Below are 18,849 nucleotides of genomic sequence, written 5' to 3'. Positions count from 1 at the left end.
TTACGTTGTCTTTGAGATTACAGACTACTTTGGCGTAACACTTGTTGTTATCTCTTGAAGGAACCGTCCATTCCAATGGCCAAAAGAAGCTATGGTAAACCTGAGAAAATACAAGCATAACTTACACCAATTATCCGAAGGAATATTAGATACAGTAAAAGACAGTGGAGACTTTGATAATTAAAACTTCAATTAAACATAAAATTTCTGGAATAGACAGGAATCTGATCTGAAGGTAAATAACTTTATAAACTCCTTGCTGTCAGGAGCTTTTAGTGAAAGTGAGTTTCCCTAATTATTTTTCAATCTCTAATTATAAGCCTAAAGTAACAGGAACAAAGACCAAGGGATGAGAGAAAGATGTACTGTCTTGCATCTAAAAGTAACAAAGATGCACTACTACTTTTTTTTTTCTTATAGGAATGGCACTTTTGAGCAAATTTTGAACAATTATAGCAATTATCTAGTTCTCTTGCCTTAAGACTTCCAAGAGTGTCTTCCTGACATTATTCACCAAAACTACAGAAGGAGGGCAGAATGAAAGGAGAAAGAAAAATAAAGGATGGAGAGATGTCCTTACTGATAACTTGAGGGACTATTTTTCCATCTAGTTGTTTAGCCTCAAAATGTCTATAGTCAACCTCTTTTTAGAAGCACAGAATATGAACACTTAAGCGTTCCTTTATGTTGTCACACATGGCTTCATACATGTGGGACACAGCATCAACACTGTAGACTGTGAGGTAAGCCACTGCCTGCACTGCCAGCATCCCATGTGAGGGCCAGTTCGAGTCCTATCAGCTCCATTTCTCACCAAGCTTTCTGCTTAAGCACCTGGGAAAGAAGGGGAAGATAGCCCAGGTGTATGGATGCTGGCTTCCCACGTCCTGCATAGCCTGGCCCAGCCCTGGCTACTGCGGCCATGTGGGGAATGAGCCAGGGGATGAGAAGAAGCCCTCTCTACTTCTCTTGTACCTTCTTCACCTTTCAAATAAATGAATCTTTATCCCCCCCCCCCAAAACAACAACAAAGAAACAAACAAGAAGAAAACCAAAGGACAAGGCAAAACGTTCATTGGTACACTACTTCTAAAGGACAGAAAACCATGTTTAAGTTAGACTTTGAAAAAAACTGAGCAACTGGAAGGAAGTACGTAAAAACATTGATAGCAGTTATTTCCTCATGAATTAAATTTCATGTTTGATATCACCCTGTTTTTCAAACATATTCAAATTTTCAATTTATTTATTCGAAGGGCAGAGATGGGGCTGGGGAATATATCTCATCTGCATGCTGGCTCACTCACTAAACACTCCTGGTGGCAGGAGCTGGGCCAGACTGAAACGAGGAATGGTGAGCTCATTCAGGTTTTTCCCTGGGGAGGCCGGGGTCCAGCTACTGCTACTCCCAGCGCTCATCAGCGGGAGGCTGGAGTGGGCAGAGGAGCCAGGACTCAAACCCACGCTCTGATAGGCAGTGTGGGTGTCCAAGGAGTGTCTTAAGCACCACACCAAACATTTATTCCTCCGCTACTTCTATAATCAGAAAAAGCATTTATGTTCTTTAATGGATCAAGGTATTGGACTGAAGGGGTGGGGTTGTGGCTGCCTACAATGCCAGCATCCCCTACTGGTGCCAGTTCAAGCCCCACGTGCCAACAGTCCAATTCCCTGCTAACACACCTGGGAAAGCAGCAGGATAGCAGCTCTTGGAGATCCAGGGAGGCTCCTGGCTCCCAGGCTTTAGCCTCAACCAGCCTTGGCTGTTACTGCTATTTGAGGAGTGAATCAGAGATGGAAAATCTCTGCAACTCTTTCAAAGAATAATGAAAATAATTCTACTACCAATGGTATAAAAAGTCTAAATTAGGATTTCCTATCATATAATTGACTTTAACTTTAAAAATCTGGTCATTATGAAATGTTATTAAAAATTTATCCTGCAAATATCTGAAACAGAACTTCTTGGAGCAGCATTAATCAAGCTTGGGCATCTCCCTCGGCTATGGTCAAAGCAGTACAGTTATAGTCAATTTTCAATTTATTTTTTCTTACTTTCCTGTATTGTTTTTTTTAAATGAAATCAATAAATGTAATTACTTTTCAAAAAGCAAAAGGAAATACCATTTGGTTAAGTGACAAAATCTGAAAATGAAACATAAAGGAGATTTTAAAAAAAAGCACTATTATCAACACACAAATCTCCTGTAAGTGTTAGTTATACTGTGGTGCTTAAGAAAGTGACCTGAGACCTGCGTGGCTCCCCAGCAGAGCACCTGCCTAAAGGCTCACTTCCTGCCTCTGGCTTCCCATCCAGCTGCCGGATGATGTAGACTTGGATGAATGATGATGGCTCAAGGAACTGAGCTCTTCCTCTTCTGTGGGAGGACCTGGACTGAATACCCAGATTCCAGCCAGAGACAGCCTGCACAGAAGAGGCTTTCATAACACACAACTTAAAAACTGCATGGAGAAAGACCCAGTTAAACATGTTTATTGAGGACCTGGCGCCATAACTTAAGAGGCTAAGCCTGTATGGGTGCTGGGTCAAGTCCAAGCTGCCCCACACTTCCCATCCAGCTCCCTGCTCATGGCCTTTGAAAGTAGCAGAAGATAGCTCTCAAGTCCATGAGCTCTTGCACTCGCATGGGAGACCTGGGGAAGTTCCTGTCTCTAGATTGGGTTAGTTCTGATTACTGCAGCCACTTGGGGAATGAACCAGCAGATGAATGATCTCTTTAAATCTCTGCTTCTCTCTGTATCTTAAAAAAAAAAAATGTATATATATATATATGTGTGTGTATTAAAGTTTAATTTTCTGTAAAATCATTTTGAAACCCATGAAAAGCTTTTCCATAACACAAATTTTCCAAGAACTATTCAGACCTCTCATGTACATATTTCAAAAATTTTTCTAACAAAATGAATTTACTTTTAAGTTTCTTTCTTCATGATCCTTCAGAAGTAATCTGAACTTAAGAGGAAAGGGGTATTCAATTTAATCTTGAAAAGATTAGAAAAACAGAAAACTACACAGAGAAATAAAACATGAAAAGTGTATGTAAAATAAATGGCCAAAATGTTAACAATATGTCAATCTGGAAAATAAGTAGATGGACAGTCTTGTACTACTGTTCAACTTTTCACACATTCTTGAAATTACTGAAATGGCTGAAGAAAAACAGGATTAAGAAAGTACGAGAAAAGAGCTTGAAAAGGCAACCTCACCTCAACGTTTTCCTCACCAAATTTCTCCACAGCTTTCTCCTCAGAAAGGCCACAAGCGCCATATTCCAAGGGCGTGAACACTGTTGTTGGAACATTTTCATAGTCACACTGGTTCAATGTAGAGAGAGAAAGAGAGAGAGAGAGTCATCATGGGTAAAATTGTATCTTACCAAAACACAAAACAGATTTCAAACAGGCTCAAAATTGGAAGAAAAATGACTGACAGACTTCTATCAACACCAGGTGACATCCACCCCCAGAGACCCATCAGCTCCTGTGTCAAGTCCTCACGGGGGCCTGGCTCTGAGTGCTCCAGCATCCACCCGCCTACAGCAACACACGTCTCTCCTTCACCGAAAAGCCAGAAACAACACTCCACCCAGTGCAAGAATCCCATGCTAATAGTGACAACAATGAACAGAATGCTTGGAAACATCAAATTAACTTACATGCTAAGAGGCACAAGTATTTTATATCTTTGTCTCAATAATCCCAATTTTTAAAAAGTGGCAAGCTTATAGTATTATCAATTACTACATAATAAAATATCAACTAATGTGATAATATACCAAAAAAAAGTTGCATGTATTTATTGAGAGTGGCAACACTGGAGCAGCTTTGAAATCCCACATCTATGAAAAGCTTTCAACTATGCCAACAAAAACACAGTTAACGCCTATAACAGCACTCTCCAAAGCACACAGCGTGAGGTTTACAGGAACTGATGACAAAAGGATTGTAAAGTCAACAAGTTAGTTAAAAAGACTGGGTCTCAGATTTCTAAGAACATGCAATATGCCAATGTAAATTGAAAAAAAAAAAAATTAAAGTCTAGTGTGCTTATACATACCTACTGGTTACAAACCTAACATTTACATCTGTGCCATAGCTGATCCTAAGTAACATTCTGTTTTTAAAATTTGAGAAATGCAAATCTTAAAAACAAACAAACAGAAGCAGATTTTTCTCTATCTGAAAGGCAAAGTTACAAAAGAAGATAGGGAGGGAGGGAGAAAAGTGGCCAAAACAGCTGGGAATAAACAGGCCAGGTCGGGGACCTTCCTCCACATCTCTCACATGGGTGCAGAGGACCTGGGCACCCTTCTGGTTCTTTCCCAGGCACATTAGCAGAGCTGGGTCAGAAATGGTGCGGCCAGGACTCAAATCAGTGCCCTTAAGGAATCCTGGTGTTGCAAATGGCAGTTTAACACCAATCCTGAGAAGTACAGTCTCACTCTTTAAAATTATACAGTGAAACCTTAAAAACCTTAGCCCTTCTAGAAGGTAAAAACACATAACTACTGGGTTGTATCAGATTTAACTTCTTGCTTTAAATTTTAAAAATCAAACAGGGACAACACTTTGTAGCCACAGGCCAAGGGGCAGTGTGGGCCGGCGACCCATGAGAGGAGGGAGTAGCCCCTATGAGCTGCTGCTCAGATGGCATTTCCACATCTCTGTAAGCAGGGTAGCTGAGAAAGCACCCAAAGGTCTGTCAGTGGGACAGAGATCACGGAGGCCACAGAAGCCAGTGCCTTCAAACTGTAAGAACCGGAGGGGAGCTTCACCTAGAACTTCATCATGGATGGAGGCCTCCTGAGTCTCACTCAGACCAGGAAAGGGACTCCGCAAGATCTGTTCTACAATGATTCAACCTGATTCAGGTGAAACTTTTTTGCTCACCCCTTAGGTCATACTGTTGGCAGAGAAGGGGGAAAAAAACCTTTTGGAGCCTATACCTCTAAGTAAAGCCACCACCTGCACTGCCGACATCCCACATAGGTGCTGGTTTGAGTCCTGCCTGCTCCACTTCTGATCCAACTTGCTGCTAGTTAGGAAAGTAGCTAAAGTCCTTGGGCCCTGGACCCACATGGCAGACCTGGAAGAGGGTCCTGGCCCCTGGCTTTGGGCCAGCCCACCTCTGCCCATTGAGGCACAGTAGATGTAGAAGTGGTAGTCATTTCAAGTTTATTCAAAATACTAGCATCGGAACACAAATAAATTCTGCGAGCATCATTTGCCGTGTGTTCACTACTAAAACCAACTGGATTCAACCAATGATAATTTAAAGGAGTTATTCCTAAATTATTTACAATTAATTTTCCACAATTCTTCTAAAAAATTCTTTTCTGTTCTTCTAATCCTATGAAATATGCAAAAGCATCAATTTCCTATCCTAACAAAAAAATCAATATAACCTGTGATATACTTCACATTCCAAATGGGAAAGACTTTGTGATTTCAGCAGTTCTGCACAGCAGCACAACTGCCTAAATCCCCAAATTCATTTATAGTCTATCCAACACCTAGAAAACTCCCCAATGAGCCCTTAATGAAGAAACTGGCAGTCACCATTGCCCACAGTGTGACACTCACCTTGACGGTGGAGCCAGCATACAGCCTCTGCGCCAGCAGCCTTCCTGCCTGGATGGCTACTGGCGTGAGCTCCAGCTTTCCCTCCAAGATATCACCAATGGCATAGATGTAAGGCACGTTGGTTTGTTCTTCATCTGTGACCGGTATTTTTCCAGTCCTGCAAATTTATTTGGTTATAAATCATCATCAATCACTACTATTTAAACTTAAATAAAATCCTTCTTACCCCAGGGAAGCCTCAACTAATGAAACTAGCTGAGGGTAATGTTCTAACATTAAAAACAAAACAAGAGGGGGCTTTTGAGTGTTTGAACACTGGCTCCACTTCCCAGTCCATCTCCCTGTTGATACACAGGCACCCAGGAGGAAACAGATGACAGCTTAAGTAGTTGGGTCCCTGTCACTATTTGGGAGACCTTGATCGAGTTTGGGTCTCAGCGTTAGCCTGGTCCAGCCCCAGCATTGCAAGCTTTTGGGGAATGATTGAGTAGATGGAAGTTCTGTCAGTTTCTCTTCTTCGCAAGCGGACAAATTAAACAGCTCTTGAGTGCAGCAGAATCAATATGCTAAATGATGGCTGTGGTCACAATTTTGCAGACTGAACAAGTGTAAGAAACTTCAGAGTGGAAGGACAACACCACAGTGGTTAACAGTTAAACTATAAGGAGAGCAGCACATCTGGTGCAGCAGTTACCACCTGGGACATCCACATCCTAAACTGCAAAGGCCAAGTTCAAGTCCTGGCTCTGCTTCTAACTCTGGCCTCCTGCCAACGCACACGCCAGGAGGCAGCAAAGCATGGCTCAAGCACAGTGTGCTGGCTGCATGGGGGATCAGGGTTAAGTTCCAGACCACCAACTCTGACCCTGTCATGCCTGCCACAGCCACTGCAGCCACTTGGGAGACTGAATAAACAGACGGAAGAGCTCTGTGTCTCTCTTTCAAATGATCAATAAGAAAATCCTTTAAAAGTTAGAATTATAAAAAACCAAAAGGGGGAGATGTGGTATCCAGAAAGTACTAAGGTGTGTGATCATGGCAGATGCCATGTAAGTGAAAAAAGCAAATTCTCCAAAGTTTTTAAAAATAAGTAACTGAAATAGTATCCAATAAAATCTATGATATAACAAAGGTGTTTTTCCTTACTTTTCATTTATCTTTACGCCCACGGTGTCTAAGCCAATTTTTCTTGTGCAAGCATCTCTTCCTATTGCCAGCAACACCTGAAAAATCACTTTTATATTAGTGACTGTTAACAAAAAGGCTTTGTATGAACTATTTAACTACACTTTTTCTCTTTTCATTAAGCTAACCTCATTTCACTTTCCAGAGCTGGAAAGAAAATATATCCTTAAGAAAATAATATAGCATTTAAACAAAATCTTTCATGAAGTAAAACCCTTTGAATACAATATAATCTAAATGCTTTACCACTTTTGATTTAGAGAAAGGCATTAAGAATTCCTTAATACAAATCAGAAACAAGGCAGCACAGTTGTGACTGAGTTCAGTTACTTTTTAAGTGGTAGGCTGAGGGGATGAAAGCCCACACGTCACACAAAACAGCTTATTTCAGAATTCTGGTGCCTTTTTAATAGACATTGATGTTATTGCTACGACAATCAAAAGGCATCTCCGTGCCAAATAGAACTGTAACATCCCAAGCAATTCCTAAGTCAGAATGCAGCACAGCATTAGCATTAGTCCTTCAAGGAACAGAGCAGAGCCCCAGCAAACTCACAGCTGTCTTCTGGTGAGGCACTAAGCCAGGCCCACTCCTTACCGTATTATATTCTCCTTCGATGGTTTCTTCAGTAGTGGTGGACTTGGCTACCACTCTGAGCCGGCCTGGCGTCCCTGCTTCAATTTGTTCAACCTACAAAAGTGATGGAAGGCACAATCTGACATACGCACACTGATTGAGGGGACAGATGGTGTCTTCCCTCTTCAGGTTGGTTAACCCAAAGTTAAAATCTGATCTGACAGATCTCTTGTGCCCCATTCCCCTTGCCTTAACACCATTAGGATGGTAAGTGACCCCCTTCTTTTCTTACTTTTTAAATGTAGCTTGCTGGAGCTTTCTTTCTAAAAGATCTTAAACAAAATACGGGAACAAAGAATTCCAGAGAAAACACACGATCACTAAATCAGACCAATGATATACCGCTTATCCCATCTTCTCATTTCCTAATTAATCCAGAACCATTCGTCCCTGAGCGAGCCACTGCTGTCCCAACTTAAAAGGTCCCTTTAAGCTACCAATGCTCAGCATTCATTGGCAATAAAGCCTGAGGCCAAAGAGATGGATCTATTCACAACCAGGAGGCGTCCCTGGGGAAGCACGCAGGAGACAGTGAACAAGCGCACGTACTTCTGCTTCAGCAAATGAAAACGAGACCATCAGCAGCCAGAGGTGTCACCAATAACCTACCGACCAGGGAGTAATGACTTAGAGCCCACCTGGGAACTTGGTCCAGCGTGCAGCTGGGTACTGGGTTTGGGCCCCTGCAACCTACATGGGAAACTCAGCTCAAGCCCCTAGCTCCAGCGTGGCCTCACTCAGCCCTTGAGTTTGGGGGGAATGATCCAGCTTCTGTTTGGGGGGAATGATCCAGCCTATTTCTCCCTCAAACTAAAACTTCCAAAAAAAAAATTTTCTTGTTAAAAAAAGTATGTGCTTGAATTTTGCTCACAAGTTAACAGCCAGCAAATCATTTTTTCTGAAATTCTTCATAGAATAAATTAATAAAGGAAAATCAACTCCAATTTCTACTATACTGTCGTTCGAGAAAACTAATAAGGGTAATTTTATTTTCAACATCAATAAACAGCAAAGATGTCCTTGAATTCCCTCTGCTTCTTATATACATAGCTAAGCCATTTTCAATGTCTCAGAAAATTCTTTCCTGTTTAAATGGAAATGTTCTCATTTTCCGGAAAGAGTTGAACTGGTCTGTACCATGGGTTCATTTCACAATGGCGACAACCTCATCCTAGCTCAACTCTTGCTCCCGTAACGACACGCTAATCCTCCAGTCAGGCCGCTCTGTCCCCAAGACAGCCTTCCTCCCCACACAGCCTATGTTCTATGTTCAAAACGCATTCTCTCCATAAGCTCTGCAGGGGCTCCTTTCCTTCCTAACAGAGACTGCTCTACATCTGGGTACTGGAAATCAGACTCTCAAGCCTCCCCATTTTACCAGGAACGGTTCACCACACTTCAAGGCCTCATGCTGCTTTCTGAGTGCTAAGCAAATTATACATGGAGATGTGACTTTCCTGTCAGCGCAGCGCAGGGCCTGGGGCTGCTTACCCTGATCACAGTCCAGGTACACACACAGCATCCATCCATTCCTCTCCTCCCCTAAAACAAACCTACAGAAAGAAGGTACTCCAAAGCCCTTCCAGAGTCACATCAAACGACAGCTTTCCGTCAGGTTTCCTACAGGCCAGGCACTGATCTCAGTACTTCACAAGGGCTGGCTAATGCAATCCTCACAACTCGGGGATGGATCGTCCCCATGATCCTCATTTCACGGATCTGAGGTCCAGAGATGTTAAGCCATTCTTGCAAAGTCACATAGCAAGAAACTAGTGATGAGAGCATTTGAATCCCAGAGTATTTTCATTCTCAAGCTCACCTGGTTACCTTTCAACATTACAGGGAGCATGAGTATAGAAGCAAGACATCTACCCATATCCGCACCTACCTTAATGGGCACATACTGCCTTATGAACTTGACGCCATGTTCTTCCATGTGTTCACCAATCTTGTTGGCCATGTCCTGGTCAAATCCTCTGAGGAGAATGGACCGTACCATCACAGTGACATCCAAACCAATACCAGCAAGAAAGCCAGCGCACTCCAAAGCAACATAGGATGCTCCGACCACGAGGGTTTTACCCGGGCAGTAAGGTAGGGAGAACAAATCATCACTGGAAAGAAATTAAGGCGGGAAGAGGGGAATGTTCATGCATCAGGAATGAGAAAACCAAGGGAAACATTTTTATTTTCAAAGGAACATGAAACACGTGTTATAAACACTCAATTAACCAAACACATAACACATGGGAACCTCATGGTGTTAGATATTCTCCTTTTCTTGACATTCAGTTGCTTTGAGCCTAATGCAAACCATTCTGTCCATGTACTGCAAGGCATATAACTTCTGGCATTTGTCCAAAACAATTTTGAATTATTTGGAATGAATCATGCATTCGCAAACCATGCCCCTATCCCACCTCAGCTCTTTACAACGTGGAAAATCCATACTGTTTTTCACCTATATTATTAACAGTGGGATCTATCAATGTCTGTGTCCAGCTCCCTTTGTCCCTCCTCAAATTCTTTCAATGGAATGCTGCCCTCCAAAGCGACAGTATTACAAAGTAAGGTGTTTGGACCCTGCACGATAGCCTAAAGGGATCCCATGTGCCTTGCCTGCGCCAGAATACCATGTGGGTGCCAGTTCATGTCCCAGCTACTCCACTTCTCAACCAGCTCCCTGCTTGTGGCCTGGAAAAGCAGTAGAGGATGACCCAAAGCCTTGGGACCCTGCACCTGCATGGAAGACCCAGAGGAAGCTCTTGGCTCCTGACTTCAGATCAGTTCAGCTCCTGTCGTTGTGGCCACTTGGGAGTGAGCCAGCAGATGGAAGATCTGTCTGTCTTTCCTTTTCTTTGTAGATCCAACTTAACAATTAAAAAAAAATCTTTAAAATAAATAAATAAACTGCCAAGCAAAGCCTCCTTGTCTGATTCCTGTACTTCAGAAGGTTCCTGCTGATGCTGCATTCATTCATTCAGCAGTGAATGGGGACGAGAGGTCTGGGAAATCCAACAGTTAGCCTGCCTAACGTCCATGACGTCCATGTTCAAAAATCTTAGGGTAACCTGTGAGTCTGGATTTGCACAAACGCAATGTGCATACCCATAGTCACACTTATTACAAGCTGTGATCATCCCTGTGGCTGTATAGGGTCTATGCATACATACACATGCATACTTGGACTTTCAAAGACACAGATCTATAAAAAAAGAATGTTAGCAGTGACAGTAAGGCCACATGCCAAGATGACCAATATTCATGGTTTCTGAATTTCTCAAACCTTCTCCCAAAATATTTTTTCCCTTTCCTATGTTTTGTAATCTGCTGTCCCGAAAGGCAAATAGGACAAAAATTTTGGTCTGATATACAAGAACTGGACCAAGCTGGCTCAAAGAAAAAGGCGCAACTCCCGAGCTTTCTTTTCCCTGCTTTCCCTGCTCACCTGCTGATGCAGTACTCCTTGTCCCCAGGGATGCCCAGGTAGCGTGGCCTTTCACCAGTAGCAATGAGAAATCGCTCTGCTGTGTAAATTTTTTCTTTGCCTTTATTATTTGTTGCCTATGAAGGAAAACAGTAATGCAATTATTCTGTATGCAATTATCCCTTAGAATTTTAAATGTGATGGTTAACAAGGAGCATTCACTGGATGTCACATTTCATTCTTGTAAGAACTTGGTAATAGGGCCCGGCGCCGTGGCACAAGTGGTTAAAGTCCTTGCCTTGCACGCCCGGGATCCCATATGGGCGCCGGTTCTATCCCAGCAGCCCCGCTTCCCTTCCAGCTCCCTGCCTGTGGCCCGGGAAAGCAGTCGAGGACGGCCCAAAGCGTTGGGACCCTGCACCCGTGTGGGAGACCCAGAATAGGCTCCTGGCTTTGGATCGGCATAGCATCGGCCGTTATGCTTACTTAGGGAGTGAATCATCAGACGGAAGATCTTCCTCTCTGTCTGGTCTAGCGAGTCTTACTGGGCTCAGAAAGGTAGAGCTCCCCTGCCACATGAGACGAGTGCCTTACGAAAGAGCAGGAGCCAGCGAGCTGCTGGCTCATTCTGCCATGTGGGGCAGAGCAGGTGTCCTAGGACCAGGACACCAGCCTCACCAACCATCTGAGAAGCTGTGCTGTGGTGCAGTGCGTAAAGCCCACTCTTTTTTTTTTTTGATTTTTTTTTTTTTTTTTTTTGACAATCCTTACAAATTTAATTGGGGTAAAAAAGGGTCAAGGTCTAAAGGGGGATATAGAGGAAGAAGCCCCACCCAATCTCCCGCCCACCCCAAGTCCCGGAAGTGGGGTGCGCTCCGAGATACTCGATCAAGTGGTTCCAATAGTTCACTATTCATGGGTCGTTGCCAGTCTCGCCACCCCAATCATGATGTGGTCATTGAAGAGTTCATTGATTGACACAGTCCCTTCTAGGGTCTCCATTTACCCAGTCTCTGCTGCCAACAGATGGCTGAGGTTGTTGCTTGATTTGTCCTGTCTTTCCCTGGTTAGGACTCCGAGTCCGGTGTCTCGAATGGGAAGATCCTCGAAGAAATTTTGAGGTATTCCCAGTCCAGATTCCTGCTGTTTTAGTAGCATAGGGCCCATCACAGTCCACTGCCCCGGTCAGCTGGCGGCTGCAGTTGCTGGGCCGGTTCTGTCTCCACCCGTGTCTTCTTGCAGTCCCGCCTGGTTCCACCCTGGACGCATTTGTCCCTCGCACGAACTAGTAGGAGTTGCAGCCCAGTCAGGGCGGCCCACAGTAGCCTCAACCAGGCCCACCTCCTACCCTGGCTTGCCAGTATATATGGCATACTAGCCCAGTCTGTCCCCAGTACCCTTCTGTTGCTACAACTAAGCCCAACAACCCTCACCAACTCTGGTTGTAGCTTACTCTAGTGGGATTGGTCAGCCTAGCCTGGTTTTCACCCAATCTGGTCCCCATGAGGTGCACAGGCGCTGTGTCCCTGCCTGGTCTAGTCTACCCCCCACCCAGCTCCCGCTCCTCAGTGTAATTTGCTGTTCAGCTAGGGAGCCTCCCCTTTTTCTCCTGTCAGTTCTGCCGTCTCCTTTCCTGGTTCTCACTTGTGTTGGTTGGGTGCTGCGGCTGCATCCGACTCAGGCTACCTCACCTTGGCATTCCAGCCTGCGTGTTGCTTTTGTTACGACCGGACCTGGTTCGACCCACACTCTGTTCTGGCGGTCAGATTCACCAGTGGATGACATGAACGGATTCAGCCTGGTCTGCCCCCGACCCAAGCCAAATGCATGCCAGTGGGACACTTTCTATGACCTCTTGGCTGTTGCCTTGCATGTTCCTTGTGCTGACCTGCAGGGTCTGTGTCCTGCCAGAGGAGTTGCCTGAGCTCCTCCATCAGAACCCCTCCATGTGCCAGGTTTCGCGCATGTCAGTGGGTCCATGTGCCAGTTCGCCTCTTATCCTTGTAGGAACAGTGGTCTTTCCTAACTGGCCATCATCCCGTTCTGGTTCTTGCTGTAGAGTGTTTCAGCGCGGCCACGGTCATCCATGCCCCCATATAGCTTGTACATGGCTAAGTTGAGGTTGGGACCTAGCCTAGTCCGCCCCACATCCACCCTGGTACTCCAGAGCACCAGAACGTGTTAGTGTCTGGCCTGGCCCGGTACATCTTTTCCCAATCCACATTTGTGCCAAGGGAGAGGACAGCTGTATCCAGATCCTGCCGCAGCCCCGTCCACCTGTCATGACCTCTGCCTTAGACTCTGTGGCTCAACTTTGTGCTTAATGTGAACCAGTTGGAGCCAAATCCAAGCTGGGCATGTCCTGTGTTGCACCCTGTGTTCCAATCACACTAGTGGGCTAAGGTTTGCTTGGTCCGAACATTCATCTCTCAGTCCCGCACTTGCATTAGGGTTTCATGTCCCGGTTCCTGGGAATCACCAGAAATTAGTGTCTCACCTACACTACCGCTGGTCTTACTTTTGGGTGTCCCAAAGCACCTATTTCATATCCTCAAAACCCCAGAGCTCGCCGCTGGGCGGCCAGCAGGCAGAGCCTGGCACCACTTGGTGCACTGGCCGCCCAAGGCCTGGGTCTCTGCCCCCGTCTCGCGACGAACGGGGGCTGTGGCTGGGACTCCGGCATGGTTCGGGCCGGAAGGGGCGTTCCCATGGAGCGCCACCTCGCATGGGAGTTTAACCCCGCCCCTTGTCCGGAGACGCGAACCGCCCAGCCTACCCTGCCGTCAGCCAAAAGCTGACGGGGGCAGAGGGGAGCCAGGATTTGACCCCCAGCCTCCCTCGCCAGCCCTCGCGAGTACCCACCCGCGAGGGGGCTTAGTTACCCCCGGGCCAGGAGGATGCCGGCGTCCCTGCAAGCGGCGGAAGCTGTCGTAAAGCCCACTCTTAAAAATTCCCACACCTCCACCAAAGGTGACCAAAAGGGGTGGTGGCAAAGTTACCACACTGGATGGTCTAGGCCACAGGGATTATCATTTTCCTAATACTTTTCATACTTCAGAATGTTTTGTCCTCTCCCACCGCCAACTTAATCTTATTTTAAAACAACGACTTGGGGCCCAGTATGGTACCCTGGCGGCTAAAGTCTTGTCTTGCACATGCCTGGATCCCATATGGGTGCTGGTTCGTGTCTCTGTGGCCCCACTTCCCATCCAGCTCCCTGTCTGTGGCCTGGGAAAGCAGTCAAGGATTGCCCACGTGAAAGACCTGGAGGCTCCTGGCCCCTGGCCTTGGATCAGTTCAGCTCCAGCCATTGCGGCCGCTTGGGGAATGAATCAACGGACGGGAGATCTTCCTCTCTGCCTCTCCTCCTCTCTGTATATCTGACTTTCCAATAAAAATAAATAGATCTTTAAAAAAAAAAAGGTGTCTCAGAATGTGATGCAATTACCTTAATCTGATGAGGACCGATGAACTCGCCATAGGCATTCTCGTAGACTACCTTCTTCTCCCGCAGAGCCACTCGGTAGCCCCAGTTCAGGGAGCCGATGTGATTCTGGACAGCCTCCGTCATCTTCTCCCAGTCATGCTCAACTGCATAAGACAATTACGACACATGGTTAGGCTTTTCCGCTGCATGGCCCACAACATTTCTGAGTAACTGCTCCCCAGAAACAAAGCGTTGAGCTCTTGGGAGAAAAGACGGGGGCCTTCACTGTGGGAACACGAGCCACATTTTCATCTTTAGGGATCCTTTCCCTTGCAGAAGAGCAACGCAAGGCTGCTTGACAACTGTCCAGACCATAATAGTCATACATATTTGATCTTCTTTTTCTAGAAATGAACTGGAACTTTGGATTGTAAATATTAACTGCTGGGGTATAAATAAAGAGAGTTAAGGCTTAGGGTGCTACATCTGAAGTTCCAAGAGATTTCAATAAAAGCAGGTGTAAGGTTACTCAAGTGGTAACTGTGCCAGCAGCTGATATATTATGGCAGAAATTCAGTCCACCATTTTTGCAAATGAAGTTTTATTGCAATACAGCTACAGGCAAGTACCTATATACTATCTTCACACCACATGGCAGAATGCAAAATGTGAGACACAGGCAACATGGCCACAAAGGCCTAAAATATTTACTACCTGGACCTTACAGAAAAAGCTGACTGCCTGCTGCTTGTGGCCTAGGAAAACAGTAGAGGATGGCCCAAAGCCTTGGGACCTTGCACCCCTATCCGGAAGAGGTTCCTGGCTCCTGGCTTCTGATCAGCTCAGCTCCAGCTGTTGCAGCCATTTGGGGGAGTTAAGCACCAGACGGAAGATCTTTCTCTCCTTCTCTCCTTCTGTCTATAATTCTGCCATTCCAATAAATATAAAGAAATCTTTGGAAAAAAGAGACACAAATCTGAGGGGCTGGTGTGGTGGTGTAGCAGTTTGAGACCACACTGCTCCACATCCACCTCCCTTCTTATGTGCCAGGGAAAATGGCAAAGAACAGACCATGTCTTTGGGAACCTGCCATCCACATGGGAGACCCCTTAGAAGCTCCTGGCTTCAGTCTGGCATACCTGGCCATTTATTAAAATTCACACACACAGGTGCAGATGCTGTGGTGCAGCCAGTTAAGCCACCAGCTGTGACTAACCCAAGTCCCAGCTGCTCCACTCTCGATCCAGCTCCCTGCTAATACACTTGGAAAAGCAGCGGAAGGTGGTCCAAGTGCTTGGACCTGTGCCTCCTTCCATGTGAGACACCCAGATGAGTTCCAGCACTTGGCTCTGACCTAGCCCAACCCCAGCCAATGTGGGCATTTAGTGGAGTAAATCAGTGGGCAGAAGATGTCTCTCCTTCTGTGTCTCTCCCTTTCTCTCAGTCATTCTTACTTTCAAGTATTTCAAGATTTATTTTTTTTAAAGATAATTATTTATTTGAAAGATAAATATTCCACCTTCTGGCTTGCTCCTCTAATGACTGCAATGTTTAGGGCTGGGCCAGGTTGAAGCAAGCAGCCAGGAGCCCCATCCAGATCTCCCATGTGGGTGCAGGGGCTCAAGTGCTTGTGCCATCTTCCACTGCTTTCCTAGGAACATTAACAGGGAGCTGAATCAGATATGGAACAACTAGGACCCAAACTGGTGCCCATTTGTGATGCCAGCGCCGGCTCCAATACAATAAAACTTAAAAAAAAGAAAAAAAAAAATCACAGCAGCCATCCTTACTTTCTCCTTCAACTAACCTGATAAAGTTAAGCAGGAGCCCCAGGAATTTTACTTAAAGACTCCTTATTATATGTCCAGCTGATAGCATGAGGCTAATCTCCACCAGCACCACACACAAACTCCCTAGCCTGGTGATTTACCTGCATTTATGAGTCAGGGGTTCAGGAAACAGAAGGCATATAGATTCACAAAATTGACTGGCATAAATCAAAATTTGTGTGGAACAACCCGACTTCAAATTCTAAACCTTTTCAGATGAATATTCTTCTTACACGGCTTCATCCACTGCATTTCTAAAGTGTCAACTGAGAAGCTAAACAAATTCCCTGAGACCCTGTTGTTAATGGGGTGTAACAGTAGTGGAAAGGGGTATGTGTGGGCAGACATGGTTGGCAGACACGCAAGCCAGCAAGAACACGGAGGAAGGACGGGCAGAAATGTGGGAGACGACTGGAGCCCTGTGTATCAAAATCATGCTCCACAGCCAGAAGTCTGCTCAACTGGGCAATTAAAGATGTGATGGCACTCAGACACGCAGCATGGCCTAGGCGGCCACAGGTCACAGGCATAAAGCAGCCTTGCACTGGGTTGGCAGAAACAGAAGAGACCTCAAACATGAGAAAACTTGGAGAAGAAACTGGTTTTCTACACCTCCAGCCATGAAAAAAAAAAAAAAAAGCCACTTGATTTCACACAAGAAGGAAAAGCACCAACAAAGGAGGTGTGATGTGTTTGAAGAGAAGCAACATTCTTCACAGCATGTAAAATCTATGCCTCATTTTTTGCACTTAGTAGGCTATTTATGGAATCTCCGAGAAGTCACAAAATAGCTTATCCTAGTTACTAGACTGAAGATTTCCCCCTCAAATAGCCCATATTGCATCGATCTCAAAACTAAAATTTCACTGCTCAAGGACAGAATAATGTGCAGGTCACGAATCAGTCACAAAGCTGGGTCAGGCCTCCCCAAACCTCCTGCAGAGTGCCACCCGCCACTTCAACAGGCCCAGCATTTACAGAGCATTCTAAATATTTTACCTCAACCAACAGTCCCCTGTCAGTGTATTAGCTCAGAAATTATCTGGAGAGGGAAAAACACAAACACCTCGACAGAAAGCCAATGTGATTTGCACTGGCTTATAAATTATTAACATTGCATGGTTTCTCACAAGTACATGAAAACTCATTTCAAAGAATTCTTGTTTTCTATTACAGAAATACCACACTCCAAGTATAGTAGCTATTCTTACCATAATAACTATGCAGCTAAGGAAAAGTGTAGTGATTTCATCCATACAGAATGTAAACACTAAAAACCACTCCCAGAATATCTGCCAGCCTCGTATACACACTGCTCAAAACCCCAAGTGCAAACTGAAAAGCAGTTCGTTCCCATACCCGTCTCCTCGAATTTCCAGCCATAATTGCGAGAGTCTCGCAGCGCCTGTCCCAGCAGAGCCGCCTGATGCATCAGCTTTTTAGGTATGCAACCCACATTCACACACGTTCCTCCGAGACCTGCAACAACATGGAGAAGCCAGCTCAGAGCCTGTCTTACAACCCTTCAAAGCAAAAGGTCAGTGCTGATTAAGATTCTGTCAAACATGGCATTTTATTTGCTTAATGTGGCCACTACTATGTATGTAAATTTATTCCTAACTATTAAGAAATTTCAGAAAACCAAACATAACATCATCCTAAAACAAAAACAGAAGTACACTTTTACAATTTCTTCGAAAAAAATATTATTTTGTGTTCTGAATTTTTTTTAAAAGACATTTATTTATCTGAAAGGCAATTACAGAAACAAAGAGGAAGAGACAGAGAGAGAAAAATGTTCCATGGCTCATGTAGCTCAATCCCGATGAGCACAATGGCCAGGGCTGGGTCCGAAGGAAGCAAGGAGCCAAGAGCTTCTTCCAGGGCTCCAATGTGAGTACAGGTGCCCAAGGTCTTGGGCCATTCTCTGTTGTTTTTCCAAGTGCATTAGCAGGAAGTTGAATTGGAAGTAGAGGGTCTGCGATAGGATGCCAGATTTATCTGCTGCACCACAATGCCAGCTTCTACAATTTCCACATGTCTCAAAGATCCAAAATTATATAATGCCAATAAACATGACAACTGCATACTTGCCACTGAATATAGGCACAGAATCAAGTGATGCTGTTATGCTGGGTATGATTAGATTTATGTGGGTTTGAAATTATAAAATCTGGCATGTGTATAGATTTTTAGGATGTGATTTACTTGATTCTGTGAAAAACTGTTCTTCCATCCAAAAGGAGTTAACGGTTCTCTGTGAAAAGAACATGATGTTAACTTCTGACTCAGAACAAAACGCAGGCAGGTGGAGGGGGACCCAAACATGAGTTACCACAAGCTGCCTGGGTGTCCGTGGTCTTGAAAGCTCACAGTCAGCATTCTGAGAAGCAGCAGGGGGTCGCACAGAGTGTAGGCACCACAGGGCAGGACATGCACTGGTACCAAGAGCGTGTGACGCAGAGCTGACACCTGGTGTTTACCCAAAAGAAACTAGAAACGGTGCCATCTGAACTTCCTGCTCTCGCATCCTAACACAAGCAGCCAAGTGATCTCTATGGAATGTACATATTCCATCACTCCCTTACCTTAAATGCCTAGAGGCTTCCCAGGCAACTCTTACAAATTCACCTTGGCCCACCAGGTCCTGCACAGGCTTGACACCTGCCTTCTGACCAGTCACTGCTGACACCATTACCTTGAGCCTCTGTGACTTGTGCCACAACCACAAGGGACTGTT

The 18,849-nt window shown here is 45.1% G+C and overlaps 1 protein-coding gene across 3 annotated transcripts in view; it reads right to left on the bottom strand.

Moving 5' to 3' along the window:
- Positions 1-18,849, bottom strand: part of TXNRD1 (thioredoxin reductase 1) — a 73,090-nt gene that overhangs the window by 5,951 nt on the left and 48,290 nt on the right. For all 3 annotated transcript variants that reach the window (XM_040984708.1, XM_040984701.1, XM_040984692.1), the window contains 9 exons: positions 17,469-17,588; positions 14,302-14,444; positions 10,875-10,990; positions 9,315-9,540; positions 7,388-7,480; positions 6,751-6,827; positions 5,605-5,761; positions 3,229-3,336; positions 5-100 (listed from right to left, as the gene is read on the bottom strand). In XM_040984708.1, the coding sequence (XP_040840642.1) occupies positions 5-100; positions 3,229-3,336; positions 5,605-5,761; positions 6,751-6,827; positions 7,388-7,480; positions 9,315-9,540; positions 10,875-10,990; positions 14,302-14,444; positions 17,469-17,588 (1,136 nt within the window). The remainder of the gene's footprint in view (positions 1-4; positions 101-3,228; positions 3,337-5,604; positions 5,762-6,750; positions 6,828-7,387; positions 7,481-9,314; positions 9,541-10,874; positions 10,991-14,301; positions 14,445-17,468; positions 17,589-18,849) is intronic.

Source organism: Ochotona curzoniae, unplaced genomic scaffold (assembly GCF_017591425.1).
Source record: "Ochotona curzoniae isolate NIBS_2020 unplaced genomic scaffold, NIBS_Ocur_1.0 contig_1014, whole genome shotgun sequence".
Classification (NCBI taxonomy): Eukaryota; Metazoa; Chordata; class Mammalia; order Lagomorpha; family Ochotonidae; genus Ochotona; species Ochotona curzoniae.
The sequence above is the reverse complement of the archived record's forward strand: the minus strand, read 5'-3'. Positions and strand labels throughout refer to the sequence as shown.